This window comes from Genypterus blacodes, unplaced genomic scaffold (assembly GCF_046128005.1).
Source record: "Genypterus blacodes isolate CSIRO-AG114 ecotype Tasmania unplaced genomic scaffold, CSIRO-AGI_Gbla_v1 ptg000090l_1, whole genome shotgun sequence".
NCBI classification, from domain to species: Eukaryota; Metazoa; Chordata; class Actinopteri; order Ophidiiformes; family Ophidiidae; genus Genypterus; species Genypterus blacodes.
The window spans coordinates 1,914,052-1,926,832 of NW_027466895.1; the positions used below are offsets into that span (position 1 = coordinate 1,914,052).

A 12,781-nucleotide genomic window follows, 5' to 3' on the forward strand; every position below is an offset into this window, starting at 1 on the left:
TGATGAGTTGGTTCGCACAAACGTTTAAGACTTTTGAGGGCTAAAAACAGTCAACTGCCAAAGTCGATCTTGATAATAAGCTTAATGTGCGTCTCATTGATGAGTTGTGTTCATCGGTATGGTAGAAAATGTGTCTGTAACGTACAAGAGGTTGGAAATCACAGGAACGTTAGGATCTCGTGACAAAAGTGCAGCACTTTGTTCTACACGTAAAAGTCTTTGGTTCGAAAATGAACCTTTTTTGTCAAACAAGGTCTCTCTAGTGTGTTAAGTGCTTAACCCAGTCACTCTGAACGCTTCTCTTGTGTGCTGAGATCAAGTCTGTGTGAACAATTAGCAAACCACTCCAAAACAAGATGTAATAGCAGCATTTTCTGTGTAGCGAAAGGAACAACTGACACAGCGATGAAACAGACGAGTCGTGATGCAGGACAAAAATATGGTTTGACGTCTTTAGGTGAGATTAACTGATAGTGTTGAGATGAACAGTTGGCTTGTAAATCACTTTAAACTCGTAGTAGTAGTATATAAATATCTTTGAGCAAGGCAGTTCCATTTCATACCATCCAAATAGGTCGACATGCACGGGTATATAATATCTGTTTTAAAGGTTTCACTTAGCATCTAACACGTCACAAAAACCAGGAGTGTGAGGTTCTGCAGGGGGGAGGGGAGGGGGGAGGAGCTTGATAAAGGTTCCACCTTAAACGAAAGTTATAGATTTTATTACATGAACAATCCACTTTTTCCGTCTCGATTCTTCCAAGCAAAAGAAAGATAAAAGAACACATCCACATCATCATTGCAAGGCTTAAAATTTTCTTATTTTTCTCTTTTTTTTTAAATAAGTTTCTTAAGTTGTTTACGTTTTACATGCGCTTAAAAAGCCAATAAAAGGACCCAAGGTGGACCTAGGGCGGTCTTCACACATTCACATCACCACATGGGGCACGTTGTCAAGGCAAAAGAAAGGGCAGAGGTCAAAGGAAAGGAGGGCGCCTCCGTCGTCTCTCTCTCCCATAGGTGGAGGGGTTCACATCCAACAAGTCTTATCTACGTATAATGTGCCGTTTCCTGTTTGTCTTACCATGATGCTTTCTACTTCCTGTTCTGATTTACTTATTTTTTTTACCTCTTTTGTGTTTTTTTTGTAGGCTTCCAGAAGGCCGCCCCCTGCCGCCACCGAGGACAACTACACTAATACAGACAAGAGCGCCTCGACAGTTACACACTCAAGAAGAGTCGGGCGGGGGGAAGGGGGGGTTTGCCGTATGCATCTAGCTACCGTCTCCAACGCTTGTGCAAAAACCAAAAAGAAGGAAAGAAAACTTGGTAAGCCAGGAGCCGACACGAGGGCGAACGGTGTGCCGAGAGCCGGAGAGACCCGGGGCGATGGAGAGAGAAGAAGAGGATCAGACCACCGCGGCCACGGAGCCTCTCACCTCGACACACTGAGGTCAGAAAAAAATCACACAGGTTTTTTTTTTCTTTTTTTTTTTTTAAGTTCCAGTCAGGAGTTGTGTTTGCGTCTTCTTTTACACAGTCAGTCCCTCAGTGGCACTTTACAAATACATTTCTTGACCGTTTTTCAAAATCTCACGCTCCTTTGGTTTTTGGCTGACCCAAACTATGTCCATCTTGGTTGATATCTCCACACCAAAGTCTTGAAATGAGAACATCCCGGGGAAAGATGTGCTATACTAACAACAGAGCCCCTTTAGGAATCAGTCAGCTATCTCTGGCTACACTGGGAGGGAATCAATTTGTGTAATTTTCCACGGAGCAATCAGTGTCGTACCCCAGAATATTCCAGGGTCCAGCTTCTCCAGAGTTTGGCGTAGATGTCTGGATGGTCAGGATTTCTTGGACAGCTGCTGACTCTCTCTGTGTGTGTGTAGGTGTGTTTCTGTGCATGCTTGCGTGTGTGTGCTTTGATTGAAGACTGGAAGCGGCGGGAGCCAGACAGTGACTGCTCCCGGAGTTTGTATCAAACAGTCAAAAACGCTTCCAGAGTTGTTTGTGTGCTTCTCACGGAGGATCCAACCCAGGTCAGAGCCTCCAGGTTTGTCTAATAGATGAATTTTGCGGTAGCCACGTTCAAGCCGGACGGAAGCAGAAATCATGAGCGCTTTCTTTGAAGTTTTGGGGGGGGAGTGTGCTAATGTTGCAAAGGGCTGGGGGATGCTCTCGTTTGTAAAGTTTCAGTCAAGGAAAAAAATTCCGAGAAGCACCCTCATCCTATTAGTCTTTACTTTAAATACAACTCCAGCTACATTGAGGGAACATTCAGTTTGGCTGGACTCTCCCCAGGTGTCGTAGATATGTATGCTTTACTTTTAGGTACAGTGTAAACTTGGCAAACCATCCTTGCATTTGTTTTCTTCAGATGTTCATTTGGCTTGCAGTCATCGGTGTTGATGTTTCCTCTTGATTCCATATATATATATATATATATATATATATACACATATATATGGAACTACAATAAACTGGATTCTAGAGATGGTTTTACTCTAACTATCCTATTTTGAAAAAAGTTCCCAACAAAATGGACACCCAACATTGTGGTTTTCAAAGACTTAACCTACCAGTGTAAATTCTTGAAGGCAACATAAAAATGTTTTTTTTTTTCTCTTGTCCTCCAACAGGGGGAGCCATTTAAAGTGAGCCAATATGGCCAGCTTTGAAGCAACCACCCCTGGACGCGCTCCGCTGTAGTGAAGCTGAGGACTCCCCTGCATTGCACGGTGAGAGACGGCGTCCTCAGCCCCAAACCACCCCTCAGGTACTCAGAAAAAACTAGTCTATGCAGCAGAGTGGATAAGGAACAAAAAATGTTTTTCAGGGGGGAAGAGGAAGCCGAAAAATGGTCAAGTCACATGATGAAAAAGATGGGGACAGGTCTTCGCTCAGGCACGGCTCGGTTTCTGACGGGGTCTCTTCCCAGTGCGCCCTGGGAAGTGCGGTCCTCAGCTCTCCAGACTCATGAAGGCCACCACCTCCTCCAGCTTGAAGGCCAGCCGCTGTTTCCTGGCTGGGTCGTCCTGCTCCAGCGCACACACAATCTGCACAAAGGTAAACACACACACGCTCACATCACTGTAGGTCCTCACCATTTTTGTGTGTCAAATGCATCTTAGCAAAATCCCCCCACATGCTCCCCCTCTTATTGCAGAATCTACAGGGACTCTAAAGACACAATATTATGGTTCAGGTTAGGCCTAACCTTTTGGGAATGCAAGCCAGAAAAGTCCTTCCACATTCCAATTGGCTAATTTAGATCTCTTGTAACAAAACATTTTGATGTCGGATGCCATAATACAGAGTGAGAAGGCCCAGTGAGATTATCCTGAAGCAAATGTTTCCATACCTCTTCAGTGTATTTGCCCACGTAGGAGTAGATCTCACTGAGGGAGCTCATGGTGTTGAACTCGTTCATGTGCATCCGTGACTGTTCTGCCAGGTACGCATTCATGTCCTGGTCACTGATCGCTTGCATCTTATTAATGTCTGAGTAGTACCTGTTGATGGAGATGTAGAGGAAGAAAACACTGACTTTAGCAAACAGCACTCTCCTGTAGATGTTTAGCTTATTTGCTATAGAGATACTAGTCACCATACATACATACATACAGTACATAGCACCCAGGTAAAGACAATCAGTCACTGTCAGCAGCAGCTGTGTTGCCCTCATCAACTATGTTAATTAAAGCTGCTTATTTACATATTAAATTACTGAGGCTCCAGCCACTTCAAGGCAGCCCAGTGTTCAGCTGGTTAATTTGGTGTGTGTGTGTGTGTGTGTGTGTGTGTGTGTGTGTGTGTGTGTGTGTGTGTGTGTGTGTGTGTGTGTGTGTGTGTGTGTGTGTGTGTGTGTGTGAGTGTGAGAGAGAGATGTTTCTTGGCAGGAAACATTCTTGAGTGCTGAGCAGAAGAAGAGGCAGGTGGGTGTTGCAGCAGCTTCTGCAGAGGTCACACACACTCACAACAGCACCTGTTCACTGCTGGAGGGCAGTTGCAGGTTATTGTTGATACACAGACCAGGTGTGTGTGTGTGTGTGTGTTTGTGGAATTGGAGGCATTATTATAATAATTGGAGGGATTATTTTGAACATTATTCTAAATTCTTCATTCTAGCACAGTTTAACAAACAGCTGCTTATATGTATAAACCTCAATATGGACAGCAATTAAAGGTATCCCTGTTCCTGTGAGATCAAGGAAAAATGCACATGTACAATCACCGACTACCACCTGTAAACAGAGTAGTAACCTCATGGTCCCGTGTAATTAATCAACCGTCTGAATGGGGCTTAACTTCCTGTTAATTTCTGTGCAGCGGCAACAGCACAGTACATGCTCGTATTAACGAGGTGTAAACACACGCTGCGACTGTAATGCAGACCAGATACGCACATACACAACATGTCTGTCACAAGTAATCACGTGTACATGAGATTAAATTCCACAATGCTGCAGTTTCTCCCGCTTGCGATTCAAAACACTGTGAAATTTGTGATCAGCTTTGTGTAATTTTCTAGCCACAACAACCGAAGAACAAACATCTTTGTGAAAGTAAGCACGACATCACCACAAGCTCCCATCACAGAAAGGATTACAAAGTTTTGATCTGTCAAGCGCTGATAGATATGCAAACACTTTTTATTACAAACAAATAATTTGGTGACAGCTGTGATGAATTTGTCATTGCCTGGGGACCGTCAGCTCCCACGCCGCATTGTTAACTGTCAATATCTCACTAGGCAGCTTCACTTCACAGCCCCCGGATTAATAACTGCCACAAACCGGAGAAGATAACAAACTCTGAACAATTCAAGACGACCCCAGCAACTAGAAGTTAAAGTGCTGAACGTGGACCTTTGTCTCTCTACAAACTCTAGAGACAGGAGGAAGGAGACGTCTGATATTTAATAAATGCCTCCCTTCTGAGGATTAATCCGACTCAATTTTATTTCAAATGTGTTTTGTTTCAGTTTGAGTCGTAATTTTTAAGGAAAGGATAGGAAAATGTAAAAAATTAATGTTGGTCTGGTTGTGAATAATTAATCCACCCTTTTAGCGCTCCGTTTGAGAATTAGAGAATGAATAATCGCTTGGTCTTCGCAGCTCTAACAGCCTCTTGTGTTCCAGTCTACTTCATTCTCAACCATTTCTTCTTATTGTTAGATCTCAACTTTGTAGTTCTTTGTTACGGTTGCACATACACACTACAGTCTAAAATATTCCCCTAACTTGACCCTGTTTCTTTGGTCCGGGAGGTCCCTTAAATGGTCAGCAACTTTCACCGTACATTTCTTAACTTTGCATAATTAACAGGGAAATGTCCCAAACCAAAGTCCCAGTGCCCAACCTTTACTTTACCCATAGTTTGCTCTATGCAGGAGAAACAGCTGTGGCAATACAAACAACGTCCTCTGTCACATTAAAAAGACATTAAATTAAATATGCACACAGCTCGTCTGTGCTATTACAGAGTCAAATGGCAAAAATAAACTTTTAGGAAACACATTTACGGGGAAATGGTTGAGAATGAACCCAAACCCAGAGAGGTGACAGCTACTTAGGGAAGGTGACAATAATGAAGCCTGTTTACATTCTCAGCACCACAATTATTTGTCCATACTGCAATTAACACATATATACACACACAGATGGACTGAGGAGGAGACCAATGATGTGTTGCACATATGGGGAGGTGTCTCTATGGTTACCCTAAGTGCCTGAATGAATTGATTTATATTCACATAATCTCAGCCTGTTACCCAGTAAACAAACCTCACTATATACTGATTTCAGTCACATTATGGAGTTTACATTAAGCCTTAATCACAGTATCATTCATATTAAATGTGAATATAAACGTACTAACTGACATCGTCTATGATAGAAGCTGCACTTGTTTCAGGCTTACAGTAAACTCTGTGTGCCGGCAGATAAATGTCTCACGCTGAACATCACCACTTTATACTAATTATACTTCCCGTTCCTTCATCCCGCATTCTAAGTTATCTAGAGGAGCCCCCGCGGTTCCTTCACATTTATTTGTGTTTTATAGGACACCGCAGAGACGCACAGGACTAATGAATATGGTGCCGAGCCTGAAGCTCCTCATTTGGTTCCACCCATTGAAGCAGCGAGCTCATTCTTGACCCGAGGCCGTCGTGTATGCCGCAGCGACGACACATAAATACTCTCAACCGCTTTACCGCCGCCCATCTTTTATTCAGCACTTCCTCGCCTCCCCTGCTGACAAATAAATTTAATAAAACTCTCATTTTAACAAATTACCAGCCTCTACTGCCTGCTACTCTCAAAAATGCTTCCTCTCTCTTCCACACACACACGCACGCACGCACGCACACACACACACACACACACACACACAGGCCGCTCTGTGCTGTCGCTCTCCTGCCTTGGGCGCTCCCATCCATTCTCACTGTGGTGTATTTTGGATTGCGTTTCATGGCCCATAGATCTCACTGCTACAGGTGTGTGTTGGGAATGAGACATGGCTTACACATTTCACACACACATTTCCCCTCTACCGTCCCCCTGGCTCACCTCTCCACCCAGCTCTTGTAACTGGGGATGTCCTTGGCGTAGAGCAGCTTGTTGGAGGGCGAGTCCTTCCCCAGGCGGTGCTCTGAGGTGGAGCAGGAGTCCATGAAGGTCTGGGCCACCACGGAGAGACAGGCGTCCGTGATGCTGCTCTTGTGGATGTCGAAGACAAACTGGGGGTTCTTGATCACATTCACCCAGAAACGCAGAGGTAGGCTGCAGGAGACACAGAGCGCAGGATTAAAAATTGAGAATTAACATTTTCCGTATATCAAAAGTGTTTTTCCTTTGTCACTGTAAACCAACTGTATAAAAGTGCTAATGAGACATTTGTAACACATTACAGAGTGTTACAACTAGATATTAAAATACGCTGCATTTCAGACTAACAGCCACAGAATAGCAATAAAGACGGATTTACACTGCCAGCAAAACAAAAGTCTGTCCACTTAAAAGCGTTTGGATATTAAGTCCCTAAGTAGCGTTTTTACATTTGCCTCAGCGGGTCGGGTGCGAGGCGTGAACACATTACATTACAGTATGTAGCAGAGGGTGCAGGAGGACTCAGAGCTTGAACACAGGCCCTGCTGCTGCTCTGCTCCATTTGATGTGTGCGCTCAATTCAATAAAGCCTTTATCTTGAAAAACCAGGTGGTCGTCGGCTATTTTTTTTCTGTCCCCCCCACACACACACACACTGACGTGGCTCGTATTGCCTCTTTTGTGACCTGTCCAGAATAATAAAAATATACAAGTGTGTTTATTCGCTACGCTCTTTCTGCCAAAGTGAACGAGGAGCGGAGGAGGGGCTCAGGTGGTCTTAACACAGAGCTGAAGTGTTAGCTGGATCTTTACCATTCTCTGGGCTGGACACTGTTTAGCTGATCCATCCGGCTAAGACGCCGCGGCAAACACTATGTCAAAGACTTAGGATGAAAAAAACAATGTTTTGAAAAAAACAGTAGGAATTGAAACGCTGGCAGTTTCTCTCCATGGAGCGTTTGTCTGAGCACAACCACCCACAAAGCTGTTCAGATGTACAATCCTAACAAAAGAGGATTTGGAGGCGTAAGAGGGAAAAATCTGCATTATGACTTCCGAATTAATCGAGGGAAAGAATCTAGCGGGATTACGTGCGTAGGCGGATCAAAGGGATATTAACACTGCCGCCGTGCCAGCTGCCCTGTGCTTTGATCTGGAGGTACGTGATGTCTGAAGGGGAAACCCCAAACAATCTTCTGTCCTGGCCAAAATTGGGAAAGCGAGGAAATGTTTGCAGTTAAGTCACGCTGAGTAAATTTGGAGAAGCTAAACGATGGACGTAATCTCTTCTTTTGGACGGGGATTAGGTTTCATATCAGCAGGGCAGCTTTGATCCTGGAGGAATTACACAGCCACATTTATATACTAAATGTGCCTCCATTGATATAAGACTGCAACCATCTACACCTGCTCACTGACAAAACCTGCGTTACTAATCAATCATTTGTAGGTTTATCTCCAGCACTAATCATCACCGTCTGGCTCAAATGCAACTCGGCTAATCCTCATTTAACTAAACAGGAAAGCTTAACATTCAACATTGACCAAACTTTGTAATTATCTCGCACCAAGTCAAACTTTGTTGTAATCGTTAACAAGAACGCTACAGCATCTGTACTGCACACTTTTACTTCTTCTTTTATCCCCTTAATAACAAATAAAGCCGCATGAGTACACATTCACAGCAGACGCCCTGCAGTGCCTCAGAGCTACACACACACACGCACACACACACACACACACACACACACACACACACACACACACACACACACACACACACACACACACACACACACACACACACACACACACACACACACACACACACACGCAGACCTGCAGCAGTCCACAGCTTTAATGCGCTGCGTCGTAAAGGTGACCGGACCAGGCAGCGCTCCAAGATCATCACCTCATCAGATTAAAGGCTGCAACCTTTGGTGTGAGTGCCAAGCTGCAGTGACTCTACTGCACACGCTCAGACCGCCTCAACCTGACTGACAACTTCAAATTATACAACCTACAACTTGGTGTCTTTACATGCTGAACCGGAGAGAGTCCTGTGGATATCAAGTGTGAATGAGGTGACAACATTACAGCAGGTCGGTGTGTATCTGCACGCTAGCTGTAATTGGAATTTTGTCTGATGCGGCAGGATAAACCTGCACGTACACACACACACCAAATACAGATGAGTAAGGATGAAAGGGGAGATGACACACTGCTGCTAATCCAAAAGATACCATCTGGAGATGCTCTAGGAGCCAGTGACTCACACACACACACACACACACACACACACACACACACACACACATATAATGGAGAGTATTCCACCTGAATTTTAACTTGCACACTGAAGATTCACAGACATATACACTTCAAAAACCGACGTGTGTGTGCACATACACACCAACACAAAGCAGCAGTGTGAGGAAGGATGGGGGCAAACAAAGGCCACGAACAGCAGCAGAGTTAAGTTCTCTAAGTTCTATTGTGGGAGGTGACCTTGGGCTGTGAAAGGTCACAGATGATTTCCTGGGGTAGAATAAATCCTGGATGCCAGCTTCAGGGCTTAGAGAGTGTGTGTGTGTGTGTGTGTGTGTGTGATCCAGAATAAACAGACTCAGGTTAAATGTGCAATCATATTATTGAATGTCCGCCCCAACTACCAATCACAACAACATCACAATCAAGTCACTCAACTGGACTTTCCACATGAATCAACCCGTTATTGCAGATACACACACTGATTCCTGCTCTGCCTCTCTCCTCATAAGGCTTCATGCAGAATCCCTGTCTGGCGGCGGCGGTCAGATCTCTATAAATATCACACAGATATGAAAGCAAATCGAGGATGTAATTTACTTTATAAATACGAAAACGCTGCAGCTTTCACAAGCCGAGGGAACACCCAGCCCGCGGGCTACAAGAGGGGCCGTGGAGCTCTAATGGTGGGGTGGGGGGGACCCTTAAGGAGAGGCCGGGGGTCGGTGGTGCCAGTCTTGGCTGCTGCTATGCGTTGGAAGTTAATGGTGTGTGTGACGGCGGCGGTCCTGGTGGGTTTAATGGGAGAGGGGCCCAGCACAAGAGGGCCGACCGGCATTATTATTCTCTGCCATCGCACAAAAATGAAGGCTTTTGTCGCAGCCAAGATTGCAGCCCTCTGAGACGATTAGTGGGGTTATGGGTGAGCACACACAGGGAGTGGCTCGAGGATGCTGGCATATGCACATCCCACACACACACAACACACACTTTGGGGGAACTAGTATCTGCGGTGGCATCGGCACAAACTGCTACAGCGCAAATCTAAGTGGCTTTGTGCGATTGTGTATTATAATAAATTGCTTTTCATTCACGGCCCTCTAGTGAGAGCCCATTCCATTAAAAGTCTAATGTAAGAGCGACCTGTTGTGCTCTCAGTAAAACACTTAACAAACACGGCAAATGGCCCGATAACGCCCAAGCAGGAACGGATCAAAATTAAGACCCTAACATAAATAATACCTCTCCCCCTCTTCCTCCGGCCTCCTACCTTCTTCATCTCTCTATTTGTCCCTTGACTCGCTTTAATTTTTATCCTCCTGTCTCCACGCTCCTCCCGAGGCTTTTGGGCTTCTGAGTGATGCATGCTGGGACTTTTGGCAGAGGCCAGGAGGCTAATGAGATATTAGCGCGGCGTTTTAACTCCTGCCGAGTTGGCGTCACTTTCTCACCCACCTCTCCATTCTTCTCTCCACCCCAGCCTGGCGCTCTGTTGGTTCTTCAACCTCTCCTGACCTCTTAAGGCGGAGGCGACGAGAGGTCTGAGCCGGTAAATTAATCAGCGGATATTAATTTGAGCAGACTTCTTTTACCTGGGATTGTGCATCTGTCACCATGGTGATTTCCACAGTGGCAGGCGTTTTTTGGCCCAGTTATCCATGATAATGGATGGAATGTCGTGGCAGCCAATTGGATTAGCCCCTTGTGGTTGGCTTTAATGAAGATTACACACCCCTGTGGTTAATGGATATTAGGAAAGGAAGAAGCGTGTGGTGAATCTTGGCAGCGGCAGAGGGCAGTGCCACGTGAAATGTGCCCAAATGTGCTCCATGTGTCTCAGGAGCATTTAGTAGCAAGAGAGACTAAGTGCACCAGAATGGAGCACAGAGGATTCTTATTATGACTCAAACTGGTCTAAGTAACAGGCTCTGTTTGTGTCGGTGTACCCACCAGTTGCTCTTCCATGTGTGTCGGACGTGCGGGTCGTGGATGTTGTGTTTGTCGGCCTGCTCGTCCAGGAAGTCGAACATGTACTTGATGGCCAGCGGCAGGGCGCTGCCTCGGTGTGCCGTGCTGAAGATGGTCTCAAACAGGTCGTCCACAAACTTCTGTAATGTGCCCTGAGGATGAGAGGAGGAGAAGAGAGAACGCAGGCTTAAAAATTGCTTAGCAAGTGGAAATAGGTGATGTGTTTTTACACGTACTGTACAGAGTGCAGGGAAGAGAGTAGAAGAAGAAGGAGCAAGAAAGCAGCAAGCTCTGTCTCAAAATATAGCCTCATTTCCCCACTTGTCTTTATTCCAAATCACAAAAGTTAGTGGAGGACGTTATAATAAAGCCTTTGAGCAACAGAAGGAGAACAAGGCCTGCACGGAGAAGGGAAACGAGCGCCGATCTGCCATCGCCCTCAGGAGAACGATCACAGGCAGGAGGTAATTGATTTGTTTTAACTAAACTTAGGATTCAGACAGAGATGTAACTATTAATTAGGATATTTTAGACTACTAATACTATTCTTACACACTCCTCGTCTGCTGTTGTACTCTTTAAACCTGAGCCCATTTTTCTGAGCGTGTTCATGCCCTCTGCAGTCACTTTGCGTGCCGTCTGTGATGTTTGTGTCTGGCTCCTATCTCACACACTCCGGACCCCAAGCTGCTCGCCGCTTTGATGGCGGAAATTGTTATTTCACCGCTGACTTTTAATAAAATCTGCGAACAGGAGGCACATCTCCTAAGCCTCTTTGTGCTGCAGGATTAGCTCCCACCCTGCACCATTGACCCTAATTTGATTTAATGTTGGCGACTTTAAGGAGGAGGGGAAAGAGAGAGAGGAGAAGGACAGAGAGTGAAAGAATCTAATCCTCTTGTAGAGAATGAACTGATGGGACGCGGGCGAGGAGGGCGAGGGATGGAAATGAAACGATAGAGTCTTCCTATCAGCAAAAGAGGCCGTTGAGTGTGGCGGATGAGGTGTGTACAGGCGTCGGCAAATAAAAATCCAATTTCAGTTGAAGCGGGTGTCCAGAGCGTGGCGTCGACGAGAGGAAGGAGAGCGTAGGAGGAGAGAATCCTGTTAGTCCGACGTCGGCCGCTATATTTCTAATCTGGCCCACATTCCTGACAGCTTATCGTCGGTGCTATGAAGATGGAGCGCCGAACCTCTAGATCATAGTTCACGTGACGCTCTGCAGATCGCGTGCGTGGGCGACCGTCGCATGTGAGCTTACAAGTGGCGAGGCCTTGACACTTCACGTCATCCCGTCTCCCTCTGCGGGGACTTCTGCATCCGTATTGTGGTAATCATAGTGTTCCTGCGTTCCCTGGTGAGTGGAAGCTGCCAACACACAGCCCCTTCGCCACCACCTACCCTGTCATTACACCGCTCTCTAAACACACCGTGTCACCCCGCATGTTTTGATGCCGAGCCCAAGATGTCTGCCCTCCTCGTTGAAACGAGAGGGGGAAACAATCACGGAGCGGAGACACGTGCACGCACACACACTCGAGGACAACAAGTGTGTGCGGGGGGAATGCAATCAAACAGCGCGCGCTCCCACCCTCCACCCTGTGCAAACACACTCCGTCAGCAGTGACACTGATGGAGCTAATACGAGAGACGTCGGCGCCGTTGCCAGGGAGAGGTATTTATTGGTAAGGTGAAAGCCAAACGCAGTCAATTACGCCGTCTGTCTGCCCAATCATTCCTCACAGAGAGAGAGAGAGAGAGAGAGAGAGAGAGAGAGAGAGAGAGAGAGAGAGAGAGAGAGAGAGAGAGAGAGAGAGAGAGAGAGAGAGAGAGAGAGAGAGAGAGATGGTCGGCCAGGATAAACTGGTTATTTCCACAGTGGAGACAATCCATCTGGGGAAATGGCGCCTCCACTACAACTCTGG

At 46.0% G+C, this 12,781-nt stretch overlaps 1 protein-coding gene across 6 annotated transcripts in view; it reads right to left on the reverse strand.

The window, feature by feature from the left end:
• Window positions 1-602: 602 nt before the first annotated feature.
• Window positions 603-12,781, reverse strand: part of plxna4 (plexin A4) — a 164,148-nt gene continuing 151,969 nt past the window's right edge. For all 6 annotated transcript variants that reach the window (XM_076158860.1, XM_076158855.1, XM_076158856.1 and 3 more), the window contains exons 29-32: window positions 10,839-11,008; window positions 6,582-6,794; window positions 3,371-3,521; window positions 603-3,065 (exon numbers count right to left, since the gene is read on the reverse strand). In XM_076158860.1, coding sequence (XP_076014975.1) covers window positions 2,970-3,065; window positions 3,371-3,521; window positions 6,582-6,794; window positions 10,839-11,008 — 630 coding nt within the window. In that variant the 3' untranslated portion in view covers window positions 603-2,969. The remainder of the gene's footprint in view (window positions 3,066-3,370; window positions 3,522-6,581; window positions 6,795-10,838; window positions 11,009-12,781) is intronic.